Genomic DNA, 22,795 nt, shown 5'->3' with positions numbered 1-22,795 from the left:
TCAATAAATTTAAGGCAATTCAAGGGAAATTCTGGAGAAATGCACAGCTTGCATATATAAGAATTCACTTGATTCAAAGCAATATTCCCAGAGTACACCATATCCACTGTAAATCAGCAGGATTATCAGAACCTAATCCAGATTTGAAATATGGGAAAGGTGGCAAGGTTTTGTGCCCAATATCACAATCCAGTTATTATTAATAAATTATAGATTGTTGACATGGACAGTTAATATATTTGGAATCAAAATACTTAGAAATCCATACTTAGTTGCTTTGACAGATTTGAACGCACAATTTGAATCAATTGGGTACAACCAATATCACCTGAGGTTAAAATCTGGAGACCAGAACCAGAAAGTGGAGTAAAAGCAAATCAGCCAGCATGATTTATCAGATCACTTACGTTTTCATAGTTTTTGTTATTAACATTTGAGAGCTGCTACTGCGTATTGTTCAAATTGCAGGACTAACCAGAACTGGTGCTGTTGATTATAGTTTCTTTTGCTTTCACGACCAAAACTCATGATGATTATTTCAAAGATCAAAGTCTCACATTTATACTAGAATAGCATATTGAGATGATTGCTGACAAGAGTGGAGCATTCATAGGACAAGGCAAAAGGGACGAAATAGATGGGGCTAGATATGGTTGAGAACAGAAAATAAGCAACAGCAAGATTAAGGAACGGAGCTGGAGAGAGAGCGAGAGCGAGCAAGCGCAACACAGTGTGACAGAAGAGCGAAAGGAACAGAAAACAAGCTGAAGTTTCCCAATCCACCCCCACCAAATGAACTAGATCGCACCAGAACTCCTCGGTCTCTTTCCCTTCTTCATATCTTCAGCTCTGTGTACTTGGCACATTTGGTAACTTTCAGTTTTTATTTTTAGTGTAAATCATTGTTCAACTACATAAATATTAATTAAGTTTTTGAAAGCACAGTGCTAGGTGTTGTTAACTGCGTGGTAAGCCAAGCTATACGTTACATTGCTCAGCCCATGGAACAGCCATCACCAATCATCACAGGACCTTCCCCACCCACTAAAAGTTAAATTGCTAACAACTCTTTTCAACGAATTTACAGAAAACCACATTCTAACACCACATTAATATACTTTTCAGATTACTTTGTTTTTAATATATAAATTACATTTAGGATACTGAAATTTTCTGTTCAGAGTCAATCTGAACAGAAAATAAATGGGACTTGATGGATACAATAGTTATTTAACTGGTATACCTGACAGATAATTTATATTAGTTCCAGTGAAGTTTCACTGACAGCACAACAAAAATACAACCTCTAAAGTGGAGTGTGTGGTTGGGAGAGGAAGGAGGTGGGGCCAATTTCACTTACAGACCAATAGGACTGCTATTTCTGCACCAATACTACACAATACAACCCTGCAGTATTGGATTGACCTTTTAATGTTGATGAGTGCTGTTGACCTCAAGAAGGTATTCATATCAGTTGTCATTTACCACAGCAGGTGTGAAATCATCTTGTTGAATTTAAAAATGTTTCCCAGGCATTTTGAGGTTAGCAAGAAGCAAACAGGACATTCTCAGATCAATATTAATTGTAGAAAGATCATTTAAACTCTTACATGTGGCAAGAGATGGCCTCATTTTAATTCTTCTAAATCAGTTTCTGCATAAGATGCATCCAAAAAAGGATCCCGTAGAGAATTCCATACATGAACATTCTGAATCAGCCTGAATGGAAATCACTTGCTTAGGTAAATTAATACAATCTGGTTACTCAGCCAGGGATGACATTCCCTGGCACAGGCCCCTCCTTTACTCCCAAATGCCAATCTCTGGCGTATGAAATCACTCCTCAATATCAGTGGACCGTAGTACAAAAAATTACTTCAATATGCAAGCCAAATAAACAGAGTCTGCGACATTTCCTATACTAATGTATAAGTGCCGTTAGGACATTTTGGGTCACTTAGACTAAAGCTGTAACTACACTACGTACAGTCTCAAACAGCTGTGAGCTGGCTCCTCGAGAGTGGGTCTTGTACTGCACTTCTGTGTTGAATGTACCCAAAACCATTTTGCGTAAACACAAAACTTGCCCAATAACTGCACCCTAATTCACGCAGCAACGATTCTGCATTGTATTGACAAGATGGGGAATTTTGTAGCAGATATATTTTTAATATAACATTAAATGGGTAGATTAAATGGTAGTTTAAAATGGCTCCAGCCTGCAGTTTATCTGAGGAAAGCTCAGTGTATGTTTCCAAATGGACTTTAGTCAGTTTATGTGGGCCAAAGTCCCAAGAGCCTTTGAACTCAAGCCAATCAAATTACTGATTCTTAGAAGGAGAATGTGTACATCAAGCTCTAATGCAGCCAATGGAATCAGATGAAAAAGTTGTGATTTCAAATGCTGTCAAAAGCAAAATCGACCACCAAGCAACTAGGAGACTGCAATTCGTATCCTTTCTTACCTGTGTTAAAAAAAATGCTGACCTTCAAGGATAAAATGTTTCATTGGTAAATAGATTTCCTTTAACATCAAAGACAGCCCCACGATTGAAGCTAAATGTTGTAGCCCCCAGTCATACTAGCTCAAACAGGAGCTCCCTGCATGGCCATTTCACACAGAAGGCCCAGAGATAGAATCACAAGCTTCTGAAAAGAACAACAAGGATTTTAGTCCCTTGTCTTAAACCAGTTTATGCACTGTGAGAATCAAGTATTGTACTTTTAAGACATACCTATTTGGCCAAGCTTTTGGTCACCTGTCCTAAAATCCTGAGTGGCTCGGTGTCAAACTTTGTTTCATAATGCTCTTTTGAAGCACCTTGGAACGTATAAATGCAAGTTGTTGTTGTTATTGTGTCTTACTGCTTCTGTGCATTAACTTGCTTGAAAATAAATTAATTACTAGCTTTTGCCTGTAAAGGTCTGACAGTATGATATTTGCCACCTTTCGAAGTAGATGGGAGAATGTAGAATCAGAATCTTGTCTGATCTCCAGCAGATATGCCATAATTAAGGGGTAATCTGTGTTCTACTATTTCACTCGCAGCATGTATAAGGGTATATATTTCGGTTCATATACAACTTTGTTTGCTTATAGAAACGATCAGTCTACCATAAACACAGGAAAAAAAGTGTCATGAGAATCCAGAACCATATCAGCTTAATAGGGAACATAAACAGATGTGTTACTGTACAACACAGACATTTAAACCAAGGGAGGGAATAATCTTCAAAATGGCAAGAACAAAAACGCTAAGCTTGTGGTGAAATGACAAAACTACAAAATGACACATGCAGCTTGGTACATAACTATACCTATTTATTAACATTATTGTTGATAATAGGGTAGCAGTTTCCATGACAACATGCAGAGGCTCTAGCTTCCACTGTAAGATATCATTGACAGATCCCAGCATAACTATGTTTCACAAGAGAAGTCAAGTCAGAATATTTCCCCAAAAATGAGTACAAACATGTTGAGACCAAGAGCTGTATTTGCAAAGAATGATGTGAGTCACTTCCCTGTGTAGAAGAATCTGAACATTCCCCCCAGAAAAGGAACTGACTTTTCAAGGTGTTTCTTTCTGCCCTACTGGCAATGAGGAAAGTAAGAAGGGAAAGGAAAATTGAGAGGTCAATCTTTGTCAGCTACAGAATGCTTGTGAGTTTACTGATCACTGTCTCCATTGCCAACTAGTGGGAAACACACTAGTGTGGCAAACACTGCTTGGTTCCTGCAATCTGCCATTTGTCCCATTTTATCTATCACAGACAGTTGTTCTACCTACCTCAGAAGGTTGAAAGGTTGTGTAAACCCTGCCTGGAGCCAATCCCAAGACCTGCTGGCCCAAATCTGGCATTCAATAGGCTAATCTGGTCCAGCGACGCTATGAAAAATTAAGTATTGGATATTACAGTAACTGGAATTGTGGAGAAATGCTTTTGAGTTCATGGGAAAAGGTCAGTATTGACATTTCTATTTCTTTTATTAAAAGATGTAGTCCATGACTTGACTGTTCCAATACTGTCCTGGTCAACTTCCCACTTTGCACCCGCCATAAAATTGAACGCAGACAAAACTCTGCTGTCCGTTTCCCAACTTGCAAAAGTTCATTCACCCGTCGCCCCTGCACTTGCTCTCCAGCAATGCCTCGATTTTAAAATTTTCATCATTGTTTTCAAATACATTCATGACCTTGCCCCTCCCCATCACTGTAATCTCCTCCAGCCCTACAACGCTCTAAGACCTCTGCACTCCTCCAATTCTGGCCTCTTGCGCATCCCTGACTTTCATCGCTTCATGGGGTCATGCCTTCAGCTGCCTAGGCCTTAAGCACTCAAATTGCCTCCCTAAACCTTTCTGCCTCTCCCTCCTCCTCCTGTAAAATGCTCCTTAAAACTTCCTCTTTGACTAAACGCTTGGTCATCTGTCCCAATAGCTCCTATGTAGCTCCATGTCAAATTTTATTTGATAACAATCTTGTGAAGCACCTTGTCATATTTAATACTTTAAAAGTGCTATATAAATGCAAGCTGTTGTTGAATAAGACATGATGGAATTTATGCGACTGGAGAATTGATAACGGGGAACAGGGAAATGGCAGATAATTTAAACCAATATTATGCATCGGTCTTCACGGTGGAGGACACTATAAACATCCCACAGTTTTAAGATAAGCAAGGAGCTAATGGGAGGAAAGATCTTGTAATAGTCTTTATCACGAAGGACAAATATTTGACAAACTAATGGGACTAAAGGCAGACAAGTCGCCAGGACCCGATGGCCTGCATCTAAGGGTTTTAAAGGAAGTGGCTGCAGAGATAGTGGAGGAATTGGTCGAAATATTCCAGAACTCACTGGATTTCAGGAGGATCCCAGCGGATTGGAAAACCGCAAGGAGGCTGCCAGGTATTGGGTGACCTCCTCAGGGGCTGAAATGCCTGTCCACCGCACATGATAGCAGTGGCAGCGGAAGGAGGGCCTTAAATGGCAATTAATTGGCTACTTAAGGGCCTCATTTGGCTTGGGATGGGCGGGCCGTTTGTCACCTTCCCCGTTGCTGGTAAAATAGTGGCAGAGGCAGGCACCCCGCCCCCAACCAGCAGCCCCACCAGCCTGCTCCCAGGAGAGTAGAAGCATAAAATTCTAGCCAATGAATTCATATTATGAGTTGAAGACTTTCATCAGAATCAGACTGCAGCTTACGGAATTTATCTCTAAATATTTGATATGGCAATAAGCAGCAGTGGTTTTGTACACAGAGGAATGTCGATGCTGAGTGGACTTGCGTTCAGCAAAATTAAGAGCTTATCTCAATTGGATGTCATTGCAAAATCCATCCATTCAATTTTTAATTGAAGAAAATTCTACTTCAACATTCAGATCCTGCCACATTCAGGGAATTTTTTTATTGAATAATATTCTGCAATATTTCTACATGCTACATGATATGAAAGCTTGTAATGTAATGCATTTACAAATGAACTAAATTACGGTCCCTGAATGAGACAGCATAAACTATTGTGACATAAAGCTTTGCCTTTCAAAAGAAAACCAGTTTACAGTAGTTCTATGTACTATGTAGTTACCTGTAATTTTCAAATTCTAATAAGAGCGCTACTCCCATAGGACTGAATTTGTCTTGAAAAAAAATGTAGTTCTTCCCCTCCTCATCCTCACAATGATGGCTGTCTGGGTTAATTACATGAAGTAATTCTACTTCTCAAAGAGCCCAGAGAACTAGTTTTTGCCTCACACAATTAAAGCAGGGACTCGTACTTTAAACACAGATAAAGACTAAAGTTTGGATTTGGGAGGTGGTTGCGAAGCAAGATAGTGTAACAGCACAATGCTTATTGCTCAATTTCTATCCTATGACAGTTTTTTTTAAATCTGATTTTTCTTCCACTATCCAATGCATGCGAGTTGATAATAAATATAAACTTGAGGGGGTATATATAGTCAGACTGCTCACAACAGCTTTGCTTTCAGCAGCAAAATATGGTAATTGAGATGTTGCTATTGAGGCAGTGGGAAATAGCAGCGTTTCCAGGCTCAAAGAGGCAGAGGCTGCATGTTTGCTGACTACTGGTGAGCTGAGCCTTGGGTGGTAGAGGGCTTTTTTCCTCACTGGTCTGTGTACATTTATGCTCAGCACCAATAACTTGTATTTATATAGCGCTTTCAACTTAATAAAAGGTTCTAAGGCACTTCACAGGAGCATTACCAAATAAAATGACACAGAGCCACATGAGATATTAAGGCAGGAGACCAAAAGCTTGATCAAGACGTAGGTTTTAAGGGGTGTCTTAAAGGATGAAAGAGAGGTAGAGAGGCAGAGAGGCGTTGGGAGGCAATTCTGGAGCTTAAGGCCTTGGCAACTGAAGGCATGGTCCCCAATGGTGGAGCAATAATAATGGGGGATGCTCAAGAGGCCAGAATTAGAGGAGCGCAAATATCAGAGGGTTGTGAGGTTGGAGGAGATTACAGGGATAGGGAAGGGGTGAGGCCATGGAGGAATTTTAAAAATCAAGGCATTGCTTAACCAGCAGCCAATGTAGATCAGCGAGTACAGAGGTGATGGGTGAACAAGATTTGCTGCGCGTTAGAACACGGGCAGAAAGGTTTTGGACGACCTCAAATTCACGAAGGGTAAAATGTGGGAGGCTGGCCAGGAGTGCGTTGGAATAGCCAAGGCTAGGGGTAACAAAGGAATGGATGAGGGTTTCGGCAGCAGATGAGCTGAGGCAGCAGAGAAGTCAGGCAATGTTACAAGGGTGGAAGCAGGTGGTCTTAGTGATGGTGCAGATATGTGGTCGAAATAATATCTTGGGGTCAAATATGGCACCAAGGTGGCAAACAGTCTGCTTCAGCTACAGAGACCTGCCAGGGAGAGGAATGGATTCCATTGTTAAGGAGCAGAGTTTGTGGCATAGACCAAATGGCTTTGGTCTTCCCAATATTTAATTGGAGGACATTTCTGCTCATCCAGTACTAGACGTCGGAGAAACAATCTGACAATTTAGAGACAGTGAGGGATCGAGAGAGGTGGTGGTCAGTTAGAGCTGGGTGTCATCAGGGTACACGTGGAAGATGTTGCTGAGGGGTAATGCGTAAGTGAGAAATAGGAGGGGGCCAAGGATAGACCAAGGAGACAACAGGGGTAACAGTGCGGGAGCGGAAAGTGAAGCCATTGCAAGCGATTCTCTGGCTACGATTAGAAAGATAAGATTGGAACTGGGTAAGTACAGACCCACCCAGCTTGATGATGGTGGAGAGGTGTTGGAGGAGAATGATGTGATCAACCATGTCAATGGCTAAAGACAGGTCGTGAAGGACGAGGAGAGATTGTTTATTACGAAAATATAAATATGGCTGGGTTGGCCTGTGAAAAGAATCCCCATTGAAACTCTCACCAATTCTTTACAAATATCAAAACTAATAACTTATTAAAAAGTAAAACAATTTCGTAAACATGGTCTACTCTGTTTTACGTGTAGTTGTTGACATCTGGCACAAAAACACATTCATCTTCAGCTACTAAAGCAACTTCGACTCCAGCTTAAGCTCTCGTTTTGATACCCTTTTGTGACCACTACCACAGCTGATATCTATTTAAATAGAGTGTGTGTGCGAAAATTTGGGGGAAATTATACAGAATCATAGAATGGTTACAGAGCAGAAGGAGACCGTTCGGCCCAACATGTCCATGCCAGTTCTCTGCAAGAGCAATTTAGCTAGTCCTACACCCCCGTCCTCTCCCCATAGCCTTGCAAATTTTCTCTCCTTTTGAAAGCCATGATTGAATCTGACTCCACTACAATCTCAGACAGTGCATTCCAGATCCTAACCACTTTCTGCTTAAAAAAGTATTTCCTCATGTTGGTTCTTTTGCCATTCACCATAAATCAGTGCCCTCTGGTTCTTGATCCTTCTGTTCATGGGAACAATCTCTCTCTATCTACTCTGTCCAGACCTCTTGATTTTGAACACCTCTATCAAATCTCCTCAGCCTTCTCTTCTCCAAGAACAACCCCAGCTTCTCTAATCTAAAGTTCCCTCAACCCTTGAACCATTCTCATAAATCTTTTCTGCATCCTCTCCAATGCCTTCACATCCTCCTGAATGTGTGGTGCCCAATATTGGACACAATACTCCAGCAGAGGCTGAACAATTGTTTTGTAAAGGCCCATCATAACTTACCTGCTTTCGTACTCTCTGCCTCTATTTATAAAGCCCAGGATACCATATGCCTTTTCAATCATTTTCTCAACTTGCCCTGCCACCTTCAACGATTTGTGCATACCCCCGCAGGTCTCTCTGTTCTTGCACCTCCTTGAGAATTGTATCCTTTATTTTATATTGCCTCTCATTCTTCCTACAAAAATGTATTACTTAATTTTTTTTGCATTAAATTTCATCTGCCACTTGTCCACCTGTTCCATCAGCCTGACTATGTCCTCTTGAAGGTCTGTCAACATCCTCTTCACAGTTCACAATATTTCCAAGTTTTGTTTGTTTTTTTTTTCCAATTTGTTTCATGGGATGTGGGCGTCGCTGGCAAGTCCAGCATTTCTTCCCCATCCCTAATTGCCCTCGAGAAGGCGGTAGTGACCTGCCTTCTTGAAACGCTGCAGTCCATCTGGTGCAGGTACACCCACAGTGCTGTTAGGGAGGGAGTTCCAGGATTTTGATCCAGCAACAGTGAAGGAATGGCAATATATTTCCAAGTCAGGATGGTGTGTGACTTGGAGGGGAACTTGCAGGTGGTGGTGTTCCCATGCATCTGCTGCCCTTGTCCTTCTAGATGGAAGAGCTTGCATGTTTGGAAAGTGCTGTCAAAAGAGGTGTGGGGAGTTGCTGCATCTTGTGCACACTGCTGGCACTGTGCGTCGGTGGATGAAGAAGTGAATGTTTAAGGTGGTGGTTGGGGTGCTGATCAAGCAGGCTGCGTTGTCCTGGATGGTGCAGAGCTTCTTGAGTGTTGTTGGAGCTGCACCCATCCAGGCAAGTGGAGAGTATTCCATCACACTCCTGATTTGTGCCTTGTAGATGGTGGACAGGCATTGGGGAGTCAGGAGGCGAGTTACTCGCCACAGAATTTCCAGTCTCTGACCTGCTCTTGTAGTCACAGCATTTATGTGGCTGCTCCAGTTCAGTTTCTGGTCAATGGTAACCCCCAGGATGTTGATAGTTGGGGATTCAGTGGTGGTAATGCCATTGAATGTTAAGGGGAGATGGTTAGATTCTCTCTTGTTGGAAATTGTCATTGCTTGGAACTTGCATGGAGGGAATGTTACTTGCCACTTATCAGCCCAAGCCTGGGTGTTGTCTGGGCCTTGCTGCATATGTACACGGAGGCTTCAGTATCTGAGGAGTTGTGAATCGTAATGAACACTGTACAATCATCAGTAAACATCTCCACTTCTGACCTTATGATGGAGGGAAGATCATCGATGAAGCAGCTGAAGATGGTTGAGCCTAGGACACAACCCTGAAGAACTCCTGCAGCAATGTCCTGGGACTGAGATGATTGGCCTCCAACAACCAAAACCATCTTCGTTTGTGCAAGTTATGACTCCAGCCAGTGGAGAGTTTTCCCCCCCGATTCCCATTGACTTCAGTTTGGCTAGGGCTCCTTGATGCCTTACTCGGTCAAATGCTGCCTTGATGTCAAGGGCAGTCACTCTCACCTCCCCTCTTCTGTCCATGCTTGGACCAAGGCTGTAATGAAGTCAGGAGCTGAGTGGTCCTAACAGTACCCAAACTGAGTATCAGTGAGCAGGTTGTTGCTGTTTAAGTGCTGCTTTATAACACTGTCGATGACACCTTCCATCACTTTGCTGATGATTGAGAGCAGTCTGATAAGGTGGTAATTGGCCAGATTTTATTTGTCCTGCTTTTTGGGGACAGGACATACCTGGGCAATATTCCATATTGTCGGTAGCTGCCAGTGTTTCAGCTGTACTGGAACAGCTTGGCTAGGGGCGTGGCTAGTACTGCAGCATAAGTCTTTGGTACCACAACCAGACTGTTGTCAGGACCCATAGCCTTTGCAATATCCAGTGCCTTCAGCTGTTTCTTGATATCACGTGGAGTGAATCAAATTGGCTGAAAACTGACATACAAGATGCTGGGAACCTCAGGAGGAGGCCAAGATGGATCATGCACTCGGCACTTCTGGTTGAAGATGGTCGCAAATGCTTCAGCCTTCTCTTTTGCACTAATATGCTGGGCTCGCCCATCACTGAGGATGGTGATATTTGTGGAGCCTCCTCATTCAATTAGTTGTTTAATTATCCACCACCATTCATAACGGGATATGGCAGAACTGCAGAGCTTTGATCTAAGCCGTTGGATGTGGGATCACTTAGCTCTGTCTATTGCATGCTGCTTCCGCTGTTTGGCAGACAAACAGTCTTGGTGTTGTCGCTTCACCAGGATGACACCTCATTTTTAGGTCTGCCTGCTGTGAATCCTGGCATGCCCTCCTGCACTCTTCATTGAACCAGGGTTGGTCCCTCGCTTGATGGTAATGGTAGAATGGGGGATATGCCAGGTCATGAGGTTACAGATTGTGGTTGAATAAAATTCTGCTGCCGCTGATGGTCCACTTTGCCTCATGGATGCCCTGTTTTGAGCTGTCAGATCTGTTCTGAATCCATGAGGAAAAACCTATTCTTGTAGCAAGTGGTCAGGTTCTGGAATGTACTGCCTGAGAGTGAGTGGAAGTAGGTTCAATCGAGGCATTCAAAAAGGAATTAGACTGTTATCTGGACAGGATAAATTTGCAGGGTTATGGGATAAGGCATTAGGTGAATTGCTCATGCAGAGTCAGTATAGACACGATGGGCCGAATGGCCTCCTTCTTCGCTGTAACTGTTCTGTGATTTAGCACGGTGGTAGTGCCACACAACACGATGGACGGTATCCTCAGTGTGAAGACGGGACTTCATTGTCAGAAGGATTGTGCGATGGTCACTCCTACCAATGCTTCCATGGACAGATGCATCTGCAACAGGTAGATTGGTGAGGACAAGGTCTAGTAGGTTTATCCTTCTTGTTGGTTCCCTCACCACCTGCTGCAGGCCCAGTCTGACATATATGTCCTTCAGGACTCTGACAACTCGGTCAGTAGTGGTGCTACCGAGCCACTCATGGTGATGGACATTGAAGTCCCCCACCCAGACTACATTCTGTTCTCTTGCCACCCTCAGTAACATCTGCAAATTTTGAAATTGTGACTTGTACACCCAAGTCTATGTCATTAATGATATATCAAGAAAAAGAGTGATCCCAATACCGACCCCTGGGAAACAGTACCATCCTTCAGTCCAAAAAACAAGCATTCACCATTACTCTCCATGTCCTGTCACTCAGCCAACTTTGTATCAATGCAGCCACTGTCCCTTTTATTTCATGGGCTTCAATTTCACTGGTTTGTCTATTATGTGGTACTTTATCAAACGCCTTTTTGAAGCCCATGTACACCACATCAACCACATCGCCCTCATCAACACTGCTACCTCATCATTGAGTATTTTGCAATGAGAAAGGATTAATTAACAATCTTGTTGTGCGGGGTCCCGTGGGGAGGAGCGACCATAACATGATAGAATTCTTCATTAAGATGAAGTGTGAAGTAGTTGAATCAGAAACTAGGGTCCTGAATCTAAATAAAAGGAAACTACGAAGGTATGAGGCGTGTATTGGCTATGGTGGATTGGGGAACTTACTAAAAGGGTTGACAGTAGATAGGCAATGGATAATATTTAAAGAACGTGTGCATGAATTACAACAATTATTCATTCTTCTCTGGCACAAAAATAAAACTAGAAAGGTGGCTCAACCGTGGCTTACAAAAGAAATAAGGGATAGTATTAGATCCAAAGAGGAGGCACATAACATTGCCAGAAAAAGCAGCAAGTCTGAGGATTGGGAGCAGTTTAGAATTCAGCAAAGGAGGACAAAGAGGTTGATTACGCGGGGGGAAATAAAGTAAACTTGCGGGGAAAATAAAAACGGACTGTAAAAGCTTCCCCCGTTTCTGACTTGTCTTGACTAATCTTTTTCTTGTTATAATGCGGAACAAAGAAATGGGCGGCACAGTGGCACAGTGGTTAGCACCGCAGCCTCACAGCTCCAGGGACCCGGGTTTGATTCTGGGTACTGCCTGTGCGGAGTTTGCAAGTTGTCCCTGTGTCTGCGTGGGTTTTCGCTGGGTGCTCCGGTTTCCTCCCACATCCAAAAGACTTGCAGGTGATAGGTAAATTGGCCGTTGTAAATTGCCCCTAGTGTAGGGAGATGATAGGGAAGGGCCTGTTTCAGTGCTGTATCTCTAAATAAAAAATAAAAAAATAAAAAATTAAACGCATACTTTGGTTCTGTCTTCATAAAGGAGGACACAAATAACCTCCCAGAAATGTGAGGGAACCAAAGGTCTAATGAGAGGGAGGAACTGAAGGAAACCAGTATTAGTTTAAAAAAAGTACTAGGGAAATTAATGGGGTTAAAGGCTGACAAATCCCCAGGGCCTGATGATCTACATCCCAGAGTACGAAAGGAAGTGGCCCTGGAAATAGTGGATGCATTGGTGGTCATCTTCCAAAATTCTATAGACTCTGGAGGGTAGCAAATGTAACCCCACTATTTAAAAAGGAAGAGAAAAAACAGGGAATTACAGACCAGTTTGCCTTACATCAGTAGTGGGGAAAATACTAGAGTCTATTATAAAGGATGTGATAGCAGGACACCTGGAAAGCATAAACGGGATTGGACAAAATCAGCATGGGTTTACGAAAGGGAAATCATTCTTAACAAATCTACTGGAGTTTTTTGAGGATGTAACTAGTAGAATAGATAAGGGAGAACCAGTGGATGGTGTATTTGGATTTTCAAAAGGCTTTTGATAAGGTCCCACATAAGAGGTTAGTGTGTAAAATTAAAGCACATGGGATTGGGGGTAATATACTGGCATGGATTGAAAATTGATTGACAGACAGGAAACAGAGTAGGAATAAACGGGTCTTTTTCCAGGCGCCATGCAGTGACTAGTGGGGTACCGCAGGGATCAGTGCTTGGGCCCTAGCTATTTACAATATATATTAATGACTTGGGTGAGGGAACTAAATGTAACATTCCCAAGCTTGCAGACGACACAAAGCTGGGGGGAATGTGAGCTGTGAGGAGGATGCAAAGATGCAATGTGATTTGGACAAGTTGGGTGAGTGGGCAAATGCAAGGCAGATGCAGTATAACGTGGATAAATGTGAGGTTATCCACTTTGGTGGCAAAAACAGGCAGATTATTATCTGAATGGTGATAGATTGGGAAGGGGGAGGTGCAACGAGACCTGGGTGTCCTTGTAAACCAATCGCTGAAAGCAAGCAATCAGGTGCAGCAAGCAGTTAGGAAGGCGAATGGTATGTTGGCCTTCATTGCAAGAGGATTTGAGTACAGAAGCAAGGATGTCTTACTGCAGTTATACAGGGCCTTGTTGAGACCACTTCTGGAGTATTGTGTGCAGTCTTGGTCTCCTTATCTGAGGAAAGATGTTCTTGCCATGGAGAGAGTGCAAAGAAGATTTACTAGGCTGATTCCTGGGATGGCAGGATTGACGCATGAGGAGAGACTGGGTCGACTCGGCCTATATTCACTTGAGTTCAGAAGAGTGAGGGGGATCTCATAGAAACCTATAAAATTCTAACATGACTAGACAGGCTAGATGCAGGGAGAATGTTCCCGATGGCTGGGGAGTCCAGAACCAGGGGTCACAGTCTCAGGATACGGGGTATGCCGTTAAGAACCAAGATGAGGAGAAATTTCTTCACTCAGAGGGTGGTGAACCTGTGGAATTCTCTACTGCAGAAGGCAGTGGAGGCCAAGTCATTAAATATATTCAAAAAGGAGATAGATATATTTCTTAATGCCAAAGGGATCAAGGGATATGGGGAGAAAGTGGGAACAGGGTACTGAATTAGACAATCAGCTATGATCTTTTTTGAATGGCAGAGCAGGCCCAAAGGGCTGAATGGCCTACTCCTATTTTCTATGTTTCTGTCAGAAAACTCAATCAAATTAGTTTAAACATGATTTGCCTTTAACAAATCCATGCTGGCTTTCCTTAATTAATCCACGTTTGTTCAAGCAACTGTTAATTTTGTCCCAGATTATCGTTTCTAAAAGCTTTCCTACCACTGAGGTTAAACTGTGGCTCGTATTTGTTTGGTTCATCGTTACGCCCTTGTTAAAGGGTGTAACATTTTCAATTCTCTAGTCCTCTGGCACCATCCCCATATCTAAGCAGAATTGGAAGATTATAGCCAGTGCCTCCACAATTCCCACTCTTCCCTCAGCATCCTTGAATGCATCCCACTGGTCCTGGTGATTTATCAGCACGAAGAACAGCCAGCCTTTCTAATAACTCATATTTATCAAGCTATAGTCCATCCAGTATCTCGAATACCTCTTCTTTCACTATGACTTTGGTCAGGACAGATACAAAGTTAATCTGATCAGTTGGCAGGAAAAGCACCATTATACAGGAGCAGCGAAGTCTAAATAGTCATTGATTAAAACCCAACCCCAACTGCAGTGACATCAGTATCACTCAAATTCAGCTGAACTTCACAGTAATTTAACACAATCAGTGTTCTCTTACCTCTATAGCTCCAAAGAACTCAGCATAAAAAGGCAAATAACCCAAAATTAACGTATTTTGATGGGCAAGAAATGGTGTGGTTCTAACCACAACTTGCAATAAACTTCATACACCAGCACTACACAAATTACACAAATGCAAATCAGGAATTTCAGTTATGATGATAGATTGGAGAAGACAGGACTGTTTTCCTTGGAAAAGAGAAGGCTGAGAGATGATTTGATAGAGGTATTCAAAATCATGAAGGGTCTTGTCAGAGTAGATAGGGAGAAACTGTTCCCACTCATGAAAGGATCGAGAATGAGAGGGCACAGATTTAAAGTATTTGGTAAGAGAAGCAAAAGTGACATGAGCAAAAACTTTTTCACACAGCGAGTGGTTAAGGTCTGGAATGCGCTGCCTGAGAACGTGGTGGAGCCAAGTTCAACTGAAACATTCAAGAAGGAATTAGACAGTTATATGAAAAGGAAGAATGTGCAGGGTTATGGGGAGAAGGCAAGGGAATGGAATTGAGGGTGCTGCTCTTTCGGAGAGCTGGTGTGGACACGATGGGCCGAATGGCCTCTTTCTGCACTCAACAGTTCTGTGACACTTCTCACAAAATATTGTGCCAATAGTTAGGTCATGGTTTCAATGCCCAGAACAAATACAGGACACCATGAACACAATGTTACTGAACATATTACAATAGATCACAATTAATCAATCTGTGCCTGGTTTATTTGTTACACTTTACTCCATCATAACGAGCGTATTACTGAACAGTCAGGTCTACGCACACAACATCTCGCAACAAGTTTAAACAAACACAGGTTCAATCTTAGTCTTTCTTATAGAGGAACACCACTCAAATTATGAGTATAATGCACTTTACAACAAAGCAGAGCTGCACTGCCAGATTCACAGAAAGTTAAGTGAATCAACACCAACCTCAACTCTTTCAAATATGTTGTTTCAAGTTTCACTCTCCAGCTTATTGTGCGCGACCAGATGAAGCTTATCCGAGCACCGAGCAGATCAGTTACCAACAAGTTAAAGATTTGTTTGGTGGGGCTTTGCCTTCAGTTTCATTAACAGAACAAGAGAGACTTGTGTATAACAAGTATTGCAGTGAGATCGGAGCTGCAATCGTGGCCAGGCCAGTGTGCTTCTTTCCTCTTTCAGCTTACCTGCATTGTAAAAGTAGTCCAAGACGGCCGTCTCCCCGAAGTCCAGCTTCTCGAAAGGCACAGTCTGCAGGGCGGCGCTAACACTCTCGCACGCGTCTCTCAAACACTGCAGAGCCAAGCTCTCCGCCAGCTGCAGCTGAGCCGCTTCGTTCACCACATAAACCACCGTGGTCGGCCGGTTCTTGAGCCGATGTGTCGGCACCAAGGCGGGTGCCGAAGCTGCTGCCGTGTGATCCTGCCAGTAGGTGCCGGCCGGGACGCTGCTGCTGGGGCTGCCGGTGGCCGGGCACAGGAGCGGCACCGGGATGGCGAAGCCGCCACCGTCACCTTCAACAACTGCATTCACTGCAGCTCCCGTCGCCTCCCTGTCCAGGCTCATGTTGAGAGCGGAGCTGCTGCAGTCACTGCCTTCAGCAACACTGTTACCGCCGCTCCTCTCGCTACAGTGTAGCAGCCGGGCTTCCTCTCACCCACATGGGAATGCAAAGAAATTACATGAATTTTAAAAGAAATGCACTTTAAACTCGCGACGCCACACTGGATTCCGAACAGTGATGTTAACGTACAGCAATTCATCCGAATAACACTGTGTATATGTGTAGCCCACTCACTAACACAAGGCACTTAGTCCCAAGTCTAAGGTTTAGGGGCCGTCCGATTACCAAAATAGGACAACATCCAACACGATGGCCGACTGCAGTAGGCCAAGAGAAGGAGGCGTGGAGAAAGGATAGTGTGGCAGAACTTGTGCAAATACTCCACCACTAAACATGCACTGCGTGGGATTTTTAAACATTCACGTCATGCTTCAAATGTGTTTCTTTGCATCATTTTTTTTTACTTTTGCAGAATTACAAATATGAAATGTGTTAATGGAAATACAGAAATACGCCCGTGATAGTGAATTGTAACTCAACCAGTAAAGTCAATATTTGCACGACCTATTTATGTAAATTTCCAACCTTTTTGCCTTTGGCCTGAACAGCCCGTCAGAAAATCCTTTAGTGTTTGCTTCCAAATAAAGATGATTTCCCGCTCCCCCAAATGCTTTGTCTTTTACTACAGCTATTACTACTCGCTTTGCCTTCTATTCCATGACATCTTTGTCATTTAATCTCTCCCGCTCTCCACCCAATCACAGACCTACCCTTTTGTTCTTCTCCCCCTTTTCATTTGCTCAAAGCCTATTACATTTCTAACCTTTAAGAAAAGCAAAAATACTGCAGATGCTGGAAATCTAAAATAAAAACAGAAAGTGCTGGAAATACTCAGCAGGTCTGGCAGCATCTCTGGAAAGAGAAGCCAAGTTAATGTTTCAGGTCAGTGACCTTTCCCTTCTGATGCTGCCAGACCTGATGTGTATTTCCAGCACTTCCTGTTTTTATTACCCAACTTTCTTCCATGTTCTCTTGATCTCCTGCAAACATATGATTTCCTGCTGGAATCTAGTTCTTGAGGTATTACCTCAACCAAGTAACCATTCTTCCCAGGTAAGCTGAGAGAGTGTTGACAAGTTATTCAATCATGGGACATTACTGGTCAGCTACTTTTCCACTCCCTAACCCAGGGACACTGTGACCTTCTGCTGCTAAATTGGCTGAGATCAGATCAGTCAGTATGACTCGGGATCCAACTTGGGACCATCCTGATCTGTACTGCTTATCTGCTTGCTGAAGCCAGAAGAGAGTAACTTTTAACACTTCTATCGTAATACCCTTGAACATAATTTATTTTTAAAAATGTTTAGGAGCACTTATAGTCTGACTGATCTTACGTGAACTGGACTACATAATCAAAACTGGGTGGACTGGTGAGGTCAGACTTACATTTCTGTATGGGAAACAAGTAAAAGTTTGTTTTCTAACATGTGATCTCTTTCTCAAATTCAGCTTATAACACATCTCTCTGATGAAACAATTCCTTTATTCATATTGCCAATGTTATTATGGTCAGTGCTCCTCTGACTTCATCCAACATCTTTCTGCAGTTCATCTTTGGCTCCACTTATATTCATCATAATGCAACTGCTACTCCTCTGTTAGTATGGTTACCTCTTGTATTATCCATAGATCTATCCATCTCCTACACTGCACTATTTACATGCTACTCCTTGGTGATATCCAGATGTTGACAACATTTAGTTTCAAATTTCTGCCTCTTCCATTGATACAAAGGCTGTTGCTGCACCATCCAACTGCCCGTCAGAGATCAGGCCTGAGAAGAGTAAAGATTTACTCCATTTCAATGCCATCCTCCTTGAAGCCATCCTCTTTGGATCCTGCCAGCACCTATGTGCTTCCAGCCTAGATTCCGTCAGCTTCCCCAGCTGCTGCTGAAGGTTGAGGCACAGGCTTTGGTGTGCCGATTGACCTGGGCTCAGCATCCATGCCATATTTCTTCCCCTCTGCAGCATTATCCACATCCAGTCCTATCTCTCCTCCACCAAAGCTGTAACCTTAGGCCTTACTTTCATCAATTCAAACCTTGGCTTCTGTAATATTCTACAACATGTTTTCCTGTAACTCATTGAAAATGCCATAGCCTGCGTTGTTAGCACACAAGGTTTTATCACCATTCTCCAACTTGTGTCCCAAATAGTGGGCTTCAAAATTCTTGCCCTTGTTTTACATCCGTCAGTGGCTTTAACTCACTAATATCCTCCGGCCTCTGATCCACACAAACTCTTCATTTCTCTATTGCTGAGTTACTCTTCATTCCACTGCCGCTGCTGCACTCATTCAGAAATTTTGGTGTAAGATTTTTGTGTGTTTAGGTGGGATGTTGACTAGCCATTGGCCCACAAGGTACAGACTCTGGTTTCTTGAATCAAGATCGAGAGTTTATTAAGCATAGCAAGAATATGCAAGCAATATTAAACCAATGGCAGTCGTTAAACAGCAGAGTGCAGGGTGTCCTCAGTCCTTGCCTCCCGAGCTGCTGTGGTGCAGTCTTCTCTCTTGAGCTGTTCCGTTGACTGTAGGGTGGTCTGTTTTTCGAATCAGCGTGACCCAATGTCTCTCCGCACTTTTCATTTATGCCCCCTCCGAGGATTACTTCATTTCATATTAGGTTACATTCCACCTTAACCCTTTTGATTGAACAAAGAACAAAGAAAATTACAGCACAGGAACAGGTCCTTCGGCCCTCCAAGCCTACGCCGATCCAGATCCTCTATCTAAACCTGTCACCTATTTTCTAAGGGTCTGTATCTCTTTACTTCCTGCCCATTCATGTATCTGTCTAGATACATCTTAAAAGATGCTATCGTGCCCGCGTCTACCACCTCCGCTGGCAATGCGTTCCAGGCACCCACCACCCTCTGCGTAAAGAACTTTCCACGCATATCCCCCCTAAACTTTTCCCCTTTCACTTTGAACTCGTGTCCCCTTGTAATTGAATCCTCCACTCTGGGAAAAAGCTTCTTGCTATCCAACCTGTCTATACCTCTCATGATTTTGTACACCTCAATCAGGTCCCCCCTCAACCTCCGTCTTTCTAATGAAAATAATCCTAATCTACTCAACCTCTCTTCATAGCTAGTGCCCTCCATACCAGGCAACATCATGGTGAACCTCCTCTGCACCCTCTCCAAAGCATCCACATCCTTTTGGTAATGTGGCGACCAGAACTGCACGCAGTATTCCAAATGTGGCCGAACCAAAGTCCTATACAACTGTAACATGACCTGCCAACTCTTGTACTCAATACCCCGTCCGATGAAGGAAAGCATGCCGTATGCCTTCTTGACCACTCTATTGACCTGCGTTGCCACCTTCAGGGAACAATGGACCTGAACACCCAAATCTCTCTGTACATCAATTTTCCCCAGGACTTTTCCATTCACTGTACAGTTGACTCTTGAATTGGATCTTCCAAAATGCATCACCTCGCATTTGCCCTGATTGAACTCCATCTGCCATTTCTCTGCCCAACTCTCCAGTCTATCTATATTCTGCTGTATTCTCTGACAGTCCCCTTCACTATCTGCTACTCCACCAATCTTAGTGTCGTCTGCAAACTTGCTAATCAGACCACCTATACTTTCCTCCAAATCATTTATGTATATCACAAACAACAGTGGTCCCAGCACGGATCCCTGTGGAACACCACTGGTCACACGTCTCCATTTTGAGAAACTCCCTTCCACTGCTACTCTCTGTCTCCTATTGCCCAGCCAGTTCTTTATCCATCTAGCTAGTACACCTTGGACCCCATGCGCCTTCACTTTCTCCATCAGCCTACCATGGGGAACCTTATCAAACGCCTTACTGAAGTCCATGTATACGACATTTATAGCCCTTCCCTCATCAATCAACTTTGTCACTTCCTCAAAGAATTCTATTAAGTTGGTAAGACATGACCTTCCCTGCACAAAACAAGGTGAGGTATGACCTCACCTTCTATACATTGTCTCTTCTTGATTATTTTAGAATAGTTAGATTGGCTAGATATGACCCCACCTTCCATACATATTCTCTGCAGATAGCTTGATGGTCTAAGTCATCATGAGGGGGAATGTTTGTTATCCCCATCCATATCTTCAACCTCAAAACTGTAGAAATCACTTCCCCCAGTCTTTCTGCTACAATTTTCAGGTTTTAACAAAAACAAGTTTTGCATCACCTCGATATTATTTCTTGATCGACCTTCGCTTCCCAATTACTCTTTTCAACCTTAGTGATGCCTTGCACTACTACTGTTCTCCTTGGTTTCTCAGCGTTAACAAATCTCCTGTGAATTACTGCACACCACTCTGAATTTACACTGCCAACCACCAAAGAAAACACTTTGCCTTTGTCTTTCCAATTCTTTTTATACATATTCACTGATTTTTAAAAACACACGGCATATCCAACAAACAAAATATATATTATCTTTTTTTAATACTTTTCCTTCACGAAGCTATTATCTTGTTTCTACACATATCCAGATGGGGTAGGATTTACTTCAGAAATAAAGTTCCTATAAACAAAAAAACATAAGATATTATCATTTTTAACACACATCTATTTTGATCAACAATTATTTGTTCTCCTGCTAGGGTACGTAGAGTTGGTAGATACTCATTTTATTACATCATCTCGTTGTGGGTGAATGCGACAGTGAAAGTTGTACATGGTATGCTGAAAGAAGTGGGCTTTGTGAGCTGATTGACCTTTCTTATATTTATATTTGTTATCACTGTGTAACAAAGAGGAATTAAGTGCATTTTAGAAATTCTAACCAAACGTTTGAGTATTTTTTTCAAAGTTTGGCAGGACATTCTGAAAAAAATGCAACAGATCGTCTCAGCATTTGTATGTTTATAAGGTAATCATTTTCATTCCATTGCGTTTGTAGTAAAAAAGACCACCCACTTTTTCAGTTCATTTTCAATATTGTGACTTTTCATATTTAATGTTTATGACCGTACAGATCAAGTTCATTACAGTAGTCTGCAATATACTTTATTTAGTAGGCTTTGAAAATTCAATAAAATTGAATGTAACTAACAGTTTTCATTTATGAAGTCCACTTAAATTATAGATGATTCCGATATAAGTAAATGTTATGGAATACCTCCCAGACATCCTTTAGCTAAATAGAAACACCAATGTAAAATACAATCTTCTGTTGTAATTAGGAATTTTAGCTGTACACCATAAAATGAATTGTCATTTATTCTCAGACTACAGTTACTTTGCTTTAACAATCTCATAATTTTGGGTGCAGATGATTTGTAGTTTCTAAAAGAGCAATAAACTAGGGAATAGTTGACTTAAGTGAGATGCTGAGTCAGATTTTAATAACTTATAACACATTCCATGACATTAAACAAATTGTTCATATTGGGCAATCAGAAAGAGGATTAGTAATTTGTGAACTACTGATAACTTTTCAGAAATCCCACATATTTTCAACATTTAGTAAATTGACCTTTAAAAATTGCTCTCGTCACTCCATCTTCATTCATAAAACAGCAGCACGGAAAAATATTCTCATCTGTAAGAGTGTTTCTTTGTCAGTTGCACATGCTCCATATCTGGCATGGATTGCAATAAAATCATAAAACACATGTAAGCAGAAAAATCTAATCTGTAGTTAGTTGCTATACTAAGTTAGTTACTGATCTTCTGCCTTTCTGCTTCCCAGTACACCATTAACACAAAGTTAGAGCATGGTTGACTAAATCCTGACAAATCGTTTATGATTATATGTGTAATGAGCAAGTTTATTCCTAAAATAACTGTTCATTCCCTCAATCCCCATTCACTTTTTCCAGGTTTTTCCCTTTTCTCTCCTCCTCAAGGCACTGGTTGTCATTCAGTTTAGTTCTATGGGTGTTGCCATTATTCAGTGAGTTTAGACAGCTCAATCCTGTTCTCATATTAATAATCATGAGCAAAAAGCCATGCTGATTTCCCCTCTCTAGCCCAGCGCCATTGAGACCAATTGCAGCCCTCCAACTACTGCAGTGGAAGAGATCAGTTCTCAGTTCAATTGAAAAATTGAAGGTGGGCCATTTTAAATTTAGATTGCTTATTGCTACACAGACTTTTACTCACTACACTCTCATGGAGCCCCGACATTAATTATCAAATTGGAGTATAAAACTAAGAGGAAATCATCCTGAGGCTGTTCGGAGTTTGATCCAATCATATGAACATACAAAATTGATAGGCAGGAAAAGACCAACTAGTCCATCAAACCTGCCCCATCATTAAGCAACTATGAACAAAAATGTTATCATAATAAGGAACTGTATTTTACAGAATAGGCCCATAAAAGGAGAATTGTTCTGCTAAAGTGTCCTGGATTAATCGTTCGACCCTAAACATTATAAATGAATATATCTGAATACTTACTGGTATTTTTCTGTCATTTCTGCTTATTATGCTCAACTGATGGATATCTGGAAGAAGACATTTCCTGTTCTGTGATCATAAATGGAGATAGCTAACCTCAGCTTATTGTTCCCATTAG

The 22,795-nt window shown here is 42.2% G+C and overlaps 1 protein-coding gene and 1 long non-coding RNA gene across 2 annotated transcripts in view; both read right to left on the bottom strand.

Annotated features, from left to right (window-relative positions):
- LOC137361137 (mitogen-activated protein kinase kinase kinase 5-like) overlaps positions 1-16,549 on the bottom strand; it is a 221,031-nt gene extending 204,482 nt beyond the window's left edge. The window contains 1 exon segment of the mRNA XM_068026081.1: positions 15,833-16,549. Within this exon segment, the coding sequence (XP_067882182.1) occupies positions 15,833-16,211 (379 nt within the window). The 5' untranslated portion in view covers positions 16,212-16,549.
- A 2,177-nt stretch (positions 16,550-18,726) lies between these two features.
- Positions 18,727-21,848, bottom strand: LOC137352924 (uncharacterized). Its single transcript, XR_010969793.1, has 3 exons — positions 21,749-21,848; positions 20,720-20,794; positions 18,727-18,920 (listed from the first exon to the last, which is right to left on the bottom strand). It is a non-coding gene; the product is annotated as an uncharacterized lncRNA (long non-coding RNA).
- Between the last annotated feature and the right edge of the window lie 947 nt (positions 21,849-22,795).

The sequence above is a fragment of the Heterodontus francisci genome, chromosome 3 (genome assembly GCF_036365525.1).
Source record: "Heterodontus francisci isolate sHetFra1 chromosome 3, sHetFra1.hap1, whole genome shotgun sequence".
In the NCBI taxonomy this organism is placed as follows: domain Eukaryota; kingdom Metazoa; phylum Chordata; class Chondrichthyes; order Heterodontiformes; family Heterodontidae; genus Heterodontus; species Heterodontus francisci.
Note: the sequence above shows the minus strand (reverse complement) of the source record. Positions and strands in the feature narration are given on the sequence as shown.